Source organism: Amia ocellicauda, chromosome 10 (genome assembly GCF_036373705.1).
Source record: "Amia ocellicauda isolate fAmiCal2 chromosome 10, fAmiCal2.hap1, whole genome shotgun sequence".
Classification (NCBI taxonomy): Eukaryota; Metazoa; Chordata; class Actinopteri; order Amiiformes; family Amiidae; genus Amia; species Amia ocellicauda.
This window is the reverse complement of record NC_089859.1, coordinates 3,564,772-3,580,289: the sequence shown is the minus strand read 5'-3', so window position 1 is coordinate 3,580,289 and position 15,518 is coordinate 3,564,772. Positions and strand designations below refer to the sequence as shown.

The 15,518-nt window shown below is 42.1% G+C and overlaps 1 protein-coding gene across 1 annotated transcript in view; it reads right to left on the bottom strand.

Annotated features, from left to right (window-relative positions):
• The window catches only part of nalf2 (NALCN channel auxiliary factor 2), a 126,775-nt gene extending 113,034 nt beyond the window's left edge, over window positions 1-13,741 (bottom strand). The window contains exon 1 of the mRNA XM_066714738.1: window positions 12,504-13,741. Coding sequence (XP_066570835.1) covers window positions 12,504-13,226 — 723 coding nt within the window. The 5' untranslated portion in view covers window positions 13,227-13,741. The remainder of the gene's footprint in view (window positions 1-12,503) is intronic.
• Window positions 13,742-15,518: the final 1,777 nt, after the last annotated feature.

The following is a 15,518-nucleotide window of genomic DNA, read 5'->3' as shown; positions in this document are numbered from 1 at the left end:
TTCAGCCCCGAGATGGTGCCAGATCATTTACAGAAGTGGATGTCCTGCACTTACCGCCGGCGATGAGGTCATGCCAGCCGTGCCGCTAACAACACTTGTGAATCAGAGACAGTCAACAAGGAACATAACACAGGTGGGTGGCAACACTCGGCGGTTCGGGAGCCGCAGGATTCTTCATTAGCATAAATTCTCTCCAAATAATTTCCCCTCTGAGCGTCTGCGGAGAGCAATGAACAGACAGCCAGTGTGGCAGCAGATAATATCGGATCTTCGTTTTGGGAGATGGGGTGTTGTGTTTGTTTTGTTTCTCTGCCTAGACACGGACTCTCAGCGTGTGGAAGTACAAGAGCCTATCTGTCCACACACAACAGGTTCAAACACAGCGTTTTATCCCCTGCCCTCTATAGGTGAAGATAAAGGTTTTACTTTAGGAACACCGTGGCTCTAAACCTTGCAACCTTAACCCCTTCTTGTCTGGTCTGCCATGTTTTGGGAAGTAAATATGCATCTCTTCATAGCTATGGTTGCACTGAAAAGACATGCAATGAACATAAGCTACTGACAGCTGTAATTACTCTTTTTCATACATGACTGCTTGGCCACGTCTTCCTCAAAACTGACTGGTATTCATTAAGATCCCTGTGACAAGCAGAGCACCCAGACACAAATCCTGTTTCATTAAAGATCAGGCAGGTATTAAAAAAATGCCAGTTGTTTTTCATACATCGAAGAAAGGTACAAATACAGCAAGGAGAAACTAAAATGTGAAAATGTCAGCCTGAGCAGGTTAACGACACTGAAGAGATGGCAAAATGTCAATATGCACTTACTCCTCGGAACTGATAAGCATGGCCACCGCTTAGGTGTGAGAGGGCTGGAGGTCTTTTCTTTAGCATAGTTTTTATTTGTAATTAACTGTTGACATTGCACATTGCACAGTCTGTTCTCCTTCGCTTCATTTCCCTCCTAAACCCTGGTGTTCACAGCACCCCGATAATATGTGTGATTTATAAACCACCCTGAGTAACAAGCACAGGGGCATTGAATAAAAAGCGCACAACCCCTGCGATTCGAGGCAGCTCTGCCGTTCCATGCTTTCGATTCTCGGCTCATGCTTCGTGAGAGAGCAAAACCTTAAAAAAATATTGCCAAACAAATCGTACAGCTGACACCTTCACTTATTTCCATCAGAAAGGTACTCAAGATTAATCATGATTAAGTGACCTTTCACCAAATACGCCTTACCCCCGGCTCCAGGGATTTTCTGGCTGCCCTGCAATGGAAGATGTAATAAATTATTGACCGCGGGTCAAAGCGATGTTTTAAATCAGGAGCCAGAACATTGCTTAGGACTCGAGCTAAAGACTGGCCAATAAATTTGCCTCCTTCCACCTTAGCTGCATTTTTCAAAGGTCACTGAATCTCCTGTAATTCTTTAATTTCTGCTGCTAAACTGATGTGACTCCCAAACATACGTCTTTATCTTTTTAAAGTGTCAACGCTTACAGTGAGTATTTCTTCACCCTGGTGTCCTACAGAACTTGGACAAGGTAGTTTAAAGATTCAGTTCTTCACAATTGAGATGTGTTTACTCATTTCTATCCAGCTATGCTTAGATATTTGCATGTATATAATATTTCTTCCTCAGGGGAAATGCCTGAAAATCCATGACCCATCTCTCAAGAGCATGACTGAAACATGACAGAAGATAGAACGAAAAGCAAGGCATTGAAAGTAAGGCAAGCATGTATGTTTTTGGGATTCATGGGAAGAGTACTGGAGAAACCCTGTTTATGGACCATACCTCTAAAACCAAACTAAAAGAAAGGTATTGTTAAAACATATAAACATGGCATCTTCTATGTTAGATCACTAATGAAGGTGAAATATGAAAGGATGCTCTTTCACAAACGAAGACTATTTCAGCTCCTAAGAAAGAGCAGTAATTCTATCTTGAAGACAAAGACTCAGAAAGAGGCCTTCAGCATTTGATCTGACATCATCTGAGCTCCATCCAGCCTGGCTAAAGACGGCTGCATTTAAGCATTCTGCCTACATGGATTGTCATTTCCAATCTGTCTCTCTCAACTCCAACTAATGCGAAGCCTCACTGTCCCATAAATAGGTATCTCCAAAGTAAATAAGGGGTGGAAAAGAGTCTTGAGCCTAATCACATCAGACAGCGGTTGTTGTTTTGTCTGATGCTCTGCAGCTGCACTATTTGTAACGTTTCAGCTTCACACACGCACAGAGACCCAGACCTTGTCTGCTGCCCAGTGTGCGTTACACAGAATAAGAATAAACAGAAGACATTCTTCTTCGTTGTCTAATGGCTATTGTTCACGGAAAGAAAAAAAAGGTTCCCTCAAGTACGGCTATTACATTAAATCCGAGGGATGCTTCTGAGAGGATCTGTTAAAAAATGCTCCTTGTTTACCATCAATTAACTCTACACAGTTACAGTGAGACAGTCAGGAACATTTAAATAGGCTTTTAAACATACGATTACAGCCTGTAAAACACAAGATTTATAGTGCCATTAAGTAGAGTCATTTTTCTTTTGTTAATGGAAAAAGCAGCAGCAATTTATATGATTAAAATGTTTTATTTATTAAATCAAGGTGACAAACTACTACAAAAGCACATTGTTTTTCATGCTGCGATTGTGCAGAGAAACAAAACACAATAATAAATAAGAGAATTCTGATTTCAAACATTTTCAATCAGTAGATTTAAAGAAACATGGGTACCCTTTGCAATTGGGAAACATTACATACTGCAGAATACAGATTAATGTATTCATTTGAATTAATAAAACATTCACTAATGGTTAAATGGTTAAATGGTCCACTACAGCACAGCAGAGAAATGAGCTCATTTTGTCTTCTGTCACTTGATTTGGCCAAATGAAGAGTTGCCATTAAATTAGCTATTAATGTGTAGAATTAAATTCACAGCTGCCCTTCTTGACTCTGGTACTAATGTATCCAAACCAGGTAATATAAGTTAACGAACAGTGCAACACAATTTACCACAGTAAGTGCAACATCCTCACAAACGACAGACACTCATTTGCCGCACAATGAGTGACACAGGGCTGCAGTTATTCCCCAGAGGCATTAATTAGGGCCTGTTTGCCAATGACAGGAAGTGCAACAGGAAATGCAAACGTTCAGGTCGAAAGTGAAGCCAGTAGCATTAGAAACCTCTCTCTCTCACGGATAACCCTTTCACGCCACAAACTCACAACTGTTAATGTGTAGAATGAGAATTGGTTTTTTAAACTCGATATAATAATCACTCTCCCCGAACAGCATAAACAGATCAACATGGAGCCACGAGGAGCCACACGGAGCCACACGGAGTCCCCCTCAGGCCATATTGATACACTTGTTGTTTATTACAGGAAATGAGCACATTTTTGAGTGATTGTAGATGGAAATGGGGGAGAGGAGATTGCTCCAACAAGGGGGCTGCTGAGACACAATCTGAGATGTTCTGAGCCGGAGGCCCCTGAATGGAAACAGACAAGCCTGAGCAGAGACGAATTATTGGATGATAATTATTTTGCTCCCAGTGATTGCTAATCATTTTCTGTGTAACCTAAAAAAACAGAGCTGCCACTCACATCCAGATGCGTCTGTGTTGTGTGGCACTGAAGAAGTGGTTGAGGTCTTGTCTTAACGAGCGCACAGCCTTGACAGGCCCTTTCTGAGCTCTCCATCCGACACAGCGCTCGGGAGACGAGTCTAGAACCCTTTCTGCTGTACAGGGACGCTCTCCCACAGTATTATTGTGGATGAGAGATTGATTTGGGCCAGATAGTCATGCATTTTATTAGCATACTTTGAAACAGAGGTAAATAATGTGAAATGTCTCCCTTTCGTGGTGTAACAGAAGGATTTAATCTGGATCAAATTCCTTTTCTGCGGGGAAAATAATTCAGGGACGCTCACAAGTAAACAGAAATGAATTCCCATCTGAAAATATATCGGATATAGACTTTTACTGTGTGTTTGAAGACCGCTGCTTGTATCTATATATATATATGAAGTGTCTCGGACGAGTGGCCCCGGACGTTCCCTTCTCTGTTCGTTTCCTTTCATCTCCTGGCTCAGCCTCCCGCTTTACTTCATCTCTGATTACTGTGCTTTTGTTTTGAATTAAATGTATGGCACTGCTCTAAATCAGGCTTTGATTGATGTTAAAAAATATAACGTGCAATCAACCATCAAATGATATGATTGGCCAGGCCCAAGGAGACTCGATTCTTTTGCAAATAACAGATAACAGTTAAAGTGCATGCTGTGCATAAATGGCGTAACGTTTTGTGAGTCATTTCCAAGATGAAACACCCCGCTCAGGAATGCTACGCTTTATTCATTATTACTGGGTTGGAACTGATTACTATACCCTTAAGGACAGGGAAAATATTAATATGCATTTGTTTACTTTTTAATGAAGTCAAATTCATGTTTTGCACTTTTGTCCCCTACTGTTACATACATTTATTAGAAATATGTTCCATTAGTTGCTTAAGAATTACAGATTCACTAAGGATTTAAAAGTCTGTCTCTTTTGGCATATCTATACACACACACACACACAACTAGTGAGCAGTGCTAACCATATATATATAAACCATATAACCATATATATAAACACCCTTCATTTGATTTGTGTTACTTGATGATTAATATAGTGTAATAACTATTTTTCCAAACTAATGTTAACACAACCTCGTCTTAACTCAGTTCAATCCTTACTAACTCCAATCTTTAGTTTTAATTTCACTGATAAATAAAAAGTATAACATACTCAACAATATGTGTTAATCTAAGTTAAACAGACAGTACTACTGTTTGAAATTAAGGATGTCAGACTTTGAAATGCAATATTATTCTTCATCTACATGCTTTAACCTTTTTTGATTAATAAAAACTGCAGGGAAAGGGAAAATGCTTATGGACACAGGACACAAACTGAGGCCTGTACATCTGCATGGAGCTTTCCATGTCCACTGATTTTTAAAACTGTTTTTGCACAAGAAAGTCTGAAAGCAATACTCAGTAGAGAGGAGATAACTTCATATCACCCAATGCATAAAAGTCAAAATTAAAATGAATTTGAATGTACCAATGTCACATTTCACACATTAACTTAAAAACAGTTATGATTAACCGTCTTAATTAGTCATGGTGAAATTCAAATGTATTATTGCTAAAAAAAAGGTCTGCATTATTAATGAATTATTATTGAAGTTGTGAATCATTAATGAGGATTTATTGTACTGCGTGGCAACCGTAATATTAGAATTTGGGATGTTGTACATGTATAATTTTAATGTTGCTGCATTTTAAATGGAAACCACTTATTTTACCTTGCATAACTTCGTAAGAGTTCTACCGATTCCTGCCCCTTCCTTACAGACACAATATATAACTCCCCCTTTTGTTTTGAGTCAGTTGTACAACCTATAGGCATTACAATGTAACACAAAAATGAATCATTCATTGTTAGTAATTGCCACTTAAGATAATAATACATTCTGCGGTCAGTTTTCTCTTGCTTAACAGGATTGTGTGTCTCTGTCACCTGTTCTCTGCCTCCCCTTCAGAAGATGACAACCACTGGACATGCGCAGAGCTTCCACATGAGTTCAGGGTAATTGTGAGAAGATGCCGGAAATGAAATCTTGCTTTACAGTTGGTATTGTGTACTTGCAGTGGTTGTTAAGATGGAGGTTATATGGCGATAACTGTAGTGTGCAGGGGAGGCCGGGCAACAGGAAACACCTTTTGAGAGAAACAAATATCAAAGTTTGATTGTAAATATGATTGAATATAGCTCTGCCTACACATTAAAAGCAAATAAAACCCTAGAGATGTCCTATTACAGCATATCAGAGCTGTGCATAATCAGACCGTAGCGACTATCTGCCACAATGCTATCTCAGTTCAAAGACATGCCAAACCCCGCCCAGCACACGCGTCTCTGCGGGTGATGTTTAGACGAAGCCCACAGACAGAATCTCCCGTCTGTCATGTGATCTGGGCCTGACCCCATTAGCAGCCCTTACAATCAGGTGGCAGACACGGACCCGGCTTCATCAGCGCTCGAAACACGCAAGTCAGTCGTCGGAGCATAAACCATCAAAGGGGAGCTTGTCGAAAATGTCAGAATTTATTCAGAAGAGGTTTGATGAAGAAACATTTTTCCATTTGTCTGTAATAAGTACGATATACATTAGTGGAGAACTTAAAACCTTTACAAAGTACAGAAAGGTAAAGACAAATTAAAAATGATTTGCTATGTATCAGAAGTTTAACTGATCAATTTAAAGGTTCATGCAGGGATTGTGTGTGTATATAAAGAACTGCTGCAGCGAGATGGCCTCTCTCCTCCCCGTTCGGCCCGCGATGGCCTTTGTCAGCGCCGCTCTGCTCGCTACAATATGTCTTTATTTGCCGCAGGCCATGTTCCTACAACAAACCCCAGACCAATCTGTGCTCTTGTCAGAAACTGTAAACTGTGTAATTCAGCCGCACTAGTTTCGGCCCCGTGTACAGGATATGACCGAGCGCAGAAAGTCATCACTACACATTACGGGAGCGCAGAGACGGGGAGCGGCACAGCTGGGCGACGGGACAGGGGCAGGAGACAGATGTTGCGATGGGGGAGAAAAAGATGGAGAAAATTAAACCTGCTAGTTATGTGCAGGCACGCAATCATAGCTTTTGTTTTTAAATACAGTATATCCACTACCTTCAAATAAATAAAGACAGAAATTATGTGTCCGGGGCCTGGGAGCTGAGAATGACATTTCTAGGCGGTTCAGGTCGTACAACAAGTACACAGAATGTGTTTTGCTGTATCAGTCTTCATTCTACACACGCTCTGTGGAAATTAAGACAGCCCTCTCAGGAGTAAACAGATGCTTCCTGTCACTCATCTGTTTTGTGCAAAAGTGGGGAGAGGGGGACGGCAGGCGGAGACGGGGGGGGCTCAGAGGAACCTGCACGCGTCTTCTCCACAGACTTCCCCTTCCACCTTCCCATGCTGTTCCCCGAGAAAGGAGGCCATGTCTGTCGTTTCTCAGTGAACAGGACGCACAGCTGAGCCACTGGAGAGCAGCAGTGATGCCATTTCCAAACCTCCAGCGAGACAAGACTCCAATCTAGCCAACCACACAGGACTGAGACTCAGAAATGTAAGGACTGGAAAACAAATGGGAGCAAGAGAGGCCTGGGCTTCGATCCCAGACAGAGCCCCTCTGTGTGACTTTGGGCGAGACACTTGACCCGCTCGTCCCTCATTGCCACACTGGCGTCAATGTGCCAATGAAACCCCTCAGGGTGTCTTCTGGCCACCCTATGAACAAAACATACAACACACTCTCCTGATTGCTCAATCTGCACTTCTCTTCTTATACAGGGGATGGTATTAGTATAAAGGAATCAGAAGAGGATTGTATGGATGAAAGCAAACATTGTATTTCCAATGGTTGAAATTGTCAATGAGGATTCTTTGCTATTGGCTCTTTCTATTATTCGACATTCAAGTTCCTTTCAAACTAAATCAATTATAGAGGAAACTGTACGAATGGCTTCATGGGTTAACGGTACAAAGATTTCATTAAGCTGCTTTCAAAATTGAATTTTAAGGAATTATTATTCTGACAAGGGCAAAATGGATGGAGCTCAATACAGGCAAATCCTTGAGGAAAACCTGCTTCAGTCTGCACAAGACCTAGGACTGGGACAGAGATCCACCCTTGAGCAGGAAGATGACCGCAAGCACACAGCCAGAGCAACGCCGGAGTGGCTTATAAACAAGAAAGTGAATGACCAATAGTGAACCTAAAGCCCAGGCTTTCATCTGATTGAGAGTCTGTGCCAAAACCTGAAAATTGCTGTCCACCAACGCCATGAAGAAGCTGGTTCTACCAAGTATTGACTCAGAAGGTGAATTCTTCTCTAACAAAGACATATCTTCCCTTTTTTCATTAGCTGTGGTTTCACAATAAAAGTTTTCCAGCCTCTCCACTTTTTAGTAGATTGTTTAAGTGAAAGGAAAAATAAATTACATTTAAATGCACCAACATCTCAGGCTGTGACACAACAAAATGTGACCAAGGGGTGTAAATATAGTAGGAACTGTGCATATTTAATTTAAAGGTAATTTAAAGCTTTTATATATATATATATATATATATATATATATATATATATATATCACTACAATGACGACATCTGTGATAGCTCTAGTCTCTGTATGAATTCTCTTCTCCTTTAAATATGAATTTTACAAGAAATGTGTCTCTTCCAAATAATAATCCTTCAGAAAAAGTATTAATTTGACACCAAAGACCCATTCATCAATGTTCCTGGCACATGCGGGTTTCAGATGTGAATAAACAATTACAATTAATCCTTCTGCTTCCTAGGAGGAATTAAAAGACAACAACCACAGAAAAACAGGGGAAAGAGTTAGAAATGGAGCCAATCGAAAACAAGAACAAACTGTGCAATTGTATTATTGCACTTTTGTATTGCTCAAGTTACCTGTAAGGATAAGGGCCCTGTCACACAGTCAATCGACCCACCAACCAATCAACCAACCAATCAATCAGACAGTCAGTCAATAATAACAAAGATCAGTGAACACATAAAGGAAATATACAAAATCAAAGTACATGAATCTCAAGGGAAAACATTACTGCTGTCTTCCTTTGTTACGGACAAATATGTAAACAAATCAATATGAAATCTATATGCCTGCTTGATTTCACTGCTGCCTCTGTGCTTTACAATGTAATGGACCGGCTTCCTTTCCAAACAGAGCAGCTTCAGGCGCAGATTCATTCCAGCCCGAGAATCAACAACCGGCTGAGTGACGACTCGGGCTGCTGACTAATGAAGCCCTGCTCTCCCCAGATGTGCCAGGCCTCAGTGAAGACACACAGCATCCTTATAGAGCCGTAATAATAAATCAATAACACAAAAACATCCCCCCGAGCACCACTGGACACTGATATGACTATTAGAGATATTTAGCTTCGTGCATTTGCAAGAGTTTGCAAGAGTTTGTGAAAGCGCTTCACACCTTACTGCTATTAGCGGCTCTTTAAAGGAAATGCTGTTGCCTCCCATATATTAATAAATAAATGAACACAACTCAATGCAATGACTCGCCGCCTGGATAAATCAAATCAGTTCCTCGAACCGAGATTACTCCTGCTGCCAAGACGCAAATGTAACTCGTCCTGAGAAAGAGAAAATGGTCATTCTTAGTGTCTTTTTCATTTTGTATGTGCTGCATTGTATTGGTTGTGTTCCTGCTTGGGAGAGGAATGTGAGTGGTTATATGTAACTACATCTTCTAAAGGAACAAAACTAAATACAGGAGACAGGAAGGTCACAATATACTGTATTTCTTACCTTAATTATAACTGCCTTCATCTATAAACAACGGCCCTGCAGTCATGTGATTGTGAGGAATGGAAGGACAGAGAACACAATGCACTGAAATGACTCGGACATGGACTAAAACCCCCGTGAACAACCCAGCGGTGCAGCTTTGCACAGTTTTTTTTATCTGTTACACAATTCGTGGAAGATGGCTTTGTTTTAACGTGATATTATATGGCCTGGTGTCCTTGCTAAATTGTTAAAGAGCTCAGCTCAAGTGGCCCAAGTTAATCCGTGATCTAAGTCAGTGTCTCTTAAGGGATCTTTATTTAATGTCTTCGGATCAGTTGATTGTCTGGTGCAGCAACTTTTACACACAAACAAGGCCAGACAAGATTAGGACAACATCGAATTCCCTCAGAACATTATCTGTGCTCTGTGATCGGGCTGCACTCACAGGTTAGGCTGGGTAGAGTGAGAATATGCAAATGGACAACAACATCTGTGAACATCCACCATCACGCCTTCGTATCATTTTCATTTCATATCACTTTCATTTCATATTCATATGAAAGGCAGAGCATACTCTTTTAGCATCTCTCCTGCATGCCCTTTTCTTCTTCACATTTTCCACTCTTTCCTCTTTTATTTGTAAACATGCGATGAAGACATTTGGAAGTGCAGCAAATACCTTTGAGATTCAGTTTATATTTCAGTGATCATCAGAGCTGTATCAGCCTTCTTTACTAACCCCCCACCCCCACAGCGGACTGATGAATCTCCTCAATCCTCTTCTCTGGTTTCAAGGGAACTTCCTAACACATAGGTTTGGTTTTTGCAGGAAAAGCTTTGAGGATGAAATATGCAATGTGAAACATAGTGGTACATCCATTTCTGTTCTCAGTTCACAAGAATGCCTTCTTGACAATATAATAAAGTGATTCAAGATTTTAGCTTTAATAGTGTTATTGTTATTATTATTAATGATAATATGAATAGCTGTAGTTCATAAAAAAGATTGCTTTTAATATTGTATTCTACTGGTGCTTTACAGCCCTTACGAACACTGTGAAACGTGCAGATTAGACACGTGGGATGATTAATTCATGCCCAGCTGACCAGTCTTTGCTGTGCGTCTCGTCGAGGCGAGGGCACCAGTTTGGTTTGTATGTTCTCTCTCCAGGGTTTCCACAGACGAGCCAGTTCTCTTCTTGCTGTTTAAAAAGATGTGCTTATTTAATGGTCATAGTTTAGCACTGGACACATGCTAGTAGAGGTTTTATAGGTTGTGTGTTTGATGACACAACTGTGAGCAGATGACATGTCAGCCAATATGTACGCTGTGTGCAATCGATGTGTGTCCAAAGCTCACACGCTTTAAGCTCCACTCACCAAACTATTAAGAATCGTGGTCGGGGGGTAATTGCATATTGTGGCTGTTTAACATTCACAAGCTCATAAAGCATACTTGTTTGTGAACCACAAAAAAGTCAATAATGTGTCTTTGTCTCTCCTCGGCTCTGCGGTTCCTTTCTGGTCTGGGTTTAAATGGAGCAGGTCACTGTGTCATAGCGTGGGATTTTAACGCTCACAGGAAAGAACGGATCTTGCTTGTCTATGTTTGAATTTAAAATTAAAAACAGTACCTACAGTTTCTGTGCCAAGAACACCAAAGTGGGGCAGTGGTCCAGCACGGGCCTAGATAAGAGAACTTCCTTATTGCCATGCAGACACTTCACATCAAAAGACTATGCCAGCTCTGATTGGTCTTCCACAGCGTGACATCATCCTAAAGTGGTATGGCAACGGCTCGGGAGTCAACGTGCGACTACAAATACCCGACGCACAACAACAACATGAGGAGCACATCCAGCCAAGCCCAGCTGTGTGGCACACGCTACAAGAGGCCGGATTCACAAACACGGAGCAGCTACTTCCCAAACTCATTACGGAGGAATAGCTGCCAAAAAGGAGACACCTTCCATGTGCATAGAGATCAGAAAGAGGTCAGGGAATCTGATCTGTGAGGACAACAACAATCACTTTGTTTTGCATGGTTCTGAGAGCTGTATCTTGAGGATATTGGGTGGCTAAAATATATCCGAGACACAGCTGTGTGTGTTTAAAATGTAACAGCTCCGAGTCCGAGTTTCTGTTTTTTCTCTGTTTAACAGTGAACTGTATGTGTGCTGATATTCCCCTTTGGGCAGAGAGACATTAAGCTGTACTGCAGTGATTTACTCCATTTACACTGACACATGCCTGGAGCTAAAGATGGCATCCATTCTGGCCGTGCAACAACATGAGACACCACTTAGGACTTGAATGTAAAAACACAGGGCTCTATGAAATGCCATTAGGCCTGTAGTAGATATTCTTTCTCTGCTGTCCGCACTATTTTATCTACAGCAGCCACAGTGTAGTGACAGGGACGAGCTCTACGGTGATTAGTGTAAGGATGAGATACTACTGGTTAACGAAGCCATGTTTGGATTTTCACAGAGATACACACTTTCGAGGCCAGCAGCCACATTGTATTGTTTCTGAACGGGCCAGTCTGGTTTTAATTGACTTGATTTTCCAAAACCTTTTGTTCAAACAGACATATATGGTGATAGTAAAACCCAAACCAACTCAACTCACAAACCAAGCAAATGCCCAGTAGATCTCCCACACCCCTGGAGAGGTGGTTATGGGCACCTCTTTCTTTCCAGGGATGCACAGTTGATTGTAAACCTGGCCTTGTGTGTGCAGTGTGAGTGCGCACATCATTGGCCCTCAGATAAACTTTCAGTTTTGCCAGAAAGATGTTAGAGACATTAAAATAATGAATGATCCTAATGTCCGTTCCTGTAAGCAGCTTTACATACTTCTGTGAGGAATTCAAACACACTCCCAATATCCCCACAGCTCCCATTTGCAGATTAAGTCTTGATACAAAGTTTACACTAGTCTAATACACAAATGAATCAAACAACAACACGATAATTCACACTTATTCACCGTTATTGCATTGTGTTTGTTATGAGAAATACATAAAAACGTATTAAGACAGAATCCAAACTGTGATGCCAACAAGTAGTAGGGACTTACCTTACAGTCGCCTATACATGATCTGACTGAATATTCCTCTGATAAGTACTTGAGAAAGAGGAAGTCAAACTCCTCGTATTTTTCCTGAGCGTGTTGGTCCAGCCTGGTGTATGCCTGGATGCAGGTGCTGCAGAGATCTCCGTCGTCCCCAGCGCCGCTACCCAAATCCCAAATCAGGTTGTGAAGACTGCAATTCAAACTGTCTGGGTTAGCCATCCCCAACAGCAAATCTGAGATTGTATAAGAATCACAAAAGGAAAGGCTAAAATTCCTAAAATAAGCCAGTAGTAACTGTGACGAGAACGATGATGGTGTGGAAAATGAAGATCCAAAGCCTGGTTGTTGCAAATGCAATTTGGTGCAGGCTGACTCCAGATCTGGGTGGTTGTGGACATCAGTGCAATGAGGACTTGGAGCAGCAGATTTGGTCGAATTGCTTAGAAAAATATCACACTTCTCCTCATTGAGAACTAGATGAACCCCATCAGTTGCATTGCTCCACGCTTTACGAAAGCCCCTCTCCTTGGACCTCAGCTTCACTCCAGCACACAACCAGAGGTGGTCAGAAAGGAGGACAGTGAAAAATAAGAGGGATGCCAAAGACATTCGCCATTTCTGTGCCCTCTCGGAATCGGCGCAGGGTTTGTCGTTTTGTTTGGGTGCACAACAGATTTTTAACACGGCATCATCTTCCCTTCGATACATCCAAGCACCCCTGATCATATTTTAGGGGGAGACAAAAGCGATCTCCGGTTGGTTTTTCTCCTCTCCAATTTTTCCCCCAAACAATGTCACCTACCTCCTTTGCAACATGATGATGGGCAGCATTTTTTCGTGTGTTGAAATAAGAAATCAATCCACTCTCCCCTCCTCTGCGTCTAATTTTCAGGACGATCCATTGCAAAGGAAAAAAAAAGCCCGACAAAATCTTCCCTATACACCCATCATTTCAGAAGGTTGCAAAATCCTCTTCATCATCTTTGACATCCCTTCAGCGGCTTTCGGGAAACGCATCGCACTCGCAAACATCAAATCGCACAGCTGGCATCCTTGGCCAAGAGCTTCGCTTTTATTTTTTCTTCCGCTTCTGATGCAAAAGGCTGTATTTGCTTCTCACCATCCTGATTTCCCCCCTTCTGATCCCCTTTTCAGTCTGTCGCCATCTTCAGCTTTGCAGAGAACACCTTGAGAAATTGATTAGATGGAGGGGGGTGCAGGCGCCTGCGCTCTCGCTCGGCTCTCCGGCTGGTTCTCCACTTTCACTTCCCCATTCACACCATCTCCATTCATCCCCCCCTCCACGCCCATTTCATTCATTTATTCACCGGCTCGGTCTGGCTGTGCGAAAGCGGGTAGCGGTAAAGGATGGCCACGTCCATCAGCTGCGCCTCGTCTGTGCGTCTCTCACATCCCGGCCGTCTGTCCTCGTCCAGGGATAAAGCGTCCCGCTGGCCTGGACCGGGATGCTGAACACAACTCGCCCTGCAGATGATGCACCTGGTGAGATTTCAAACGTCAAAATAGCACAACGCGCTCGTTGAGAGGGTTCATTCTGTCTTGCTGTACTTAACAGGGCATGGTTTGGCATTATACACTAAATCACCAGGAGGACTGACAGCAAACAGCCGAAAACGTGTTTTAAAGCAATGTCTTCCCTGGATTACACGTGTGTTTTACATTGGAAGGGCGGCGGGTCGATTTCTAGAGGTAAACACGTCATTTGAAACATGTCAGTCCCGTAAACCAATTCAGATCGCACCGTCAATGTCCTCGTTTTGAATGTGAACGAAACGTGTGTTTAGTGGAGGATGTGTGTTGTATAGTCCTGGTGAAAGTTGTGTTGTGGTCCTAGACGCACAACAGCTGTCAAATCCTCGGTTGTGGAGAGGTGCGCCTCAGTCTCTCCTCTAATGCAGCTGTCCTGAAGGACTGGACACCCGTCTGTAACGCCAGCTGTCCACAGTGTGTCTGTCCACCGGTGTGTCTGTCCACAGTGTCTGTCCACCGGTGTGTCTGTCCACAGTGTCTGTCCACCGGTGTGTCTGTCCACCGGTGCGGGCTGCTCTGGTGCTGAAGGACAGCTCCCGTGTCCAGACAAAACACAAAGCACACTGGACTCCTGCAACCACTCGAGTCCCGCCAACCCCTCATTCGTTATCAGGCCTGTAGGTGTAGATTACAACACCAGCACCGTTTAAAAACAGTCTTTTATTTGTAGGAATTCAGTCTCAGCCGGTTATAGTTTTGCTTAAATGACACACGTTGTTAGCATTATTAATATGATGATTAGTAGTAGTCTTAGTACTGTTCGTATTGGATATAAACGCTCTCGGGAACAAAAAGAAACGTCCTGTTTGCAGTGGAGCTGAATACATCGAGGTCTTAATTAAAGTACCGTCAGATTATTGCATTTCCTACAACAGAAACCGGTGCCGTGATCAGGATGAAACCCGTGTCTCCAGTGTATTTAGAGGACAATACATGAACGCAATGAGATTGTTTTGCAATTGAGTAAATGGGGAAGCACTGATTGATAACGAAGAAAATCGGTCAAGAGGAGAAACAGATTTGTAAAGCAGGTATACATATATTAGTATTAATAATAATACCTTACGAAACCCCAAACAAATACAGAGCAAAATTAAGAACAGGTATAATGTTTCAGATGTGTGTGTACTTTTCTGGTTGTTTTATTAGGAGTTATTGTTGACCGTTGTCTTAATAATAACAGTAATCGCAGCATGTGTGTGTGATGCACAATGACCTATTATGCACGATAATTATATAATAAAATTTTGTATTTATTTTAAGCAAATCCCAATACTTTACATGGACAGAAATATTGACCCACATTTGACGTGGGCAGTGCTAGGCGTTTCCCTGTACAGGCAGAGATGTCTTCTGTTATGACTTAATACTCTAGACCCAAACCTCCCACAATGCCCCTCCTCAGAGGCAGAGGCTCAGCTCTGAGAGTGTTTCTGAATTGGGGTCCTAATAAAGCCCTTATTGCAG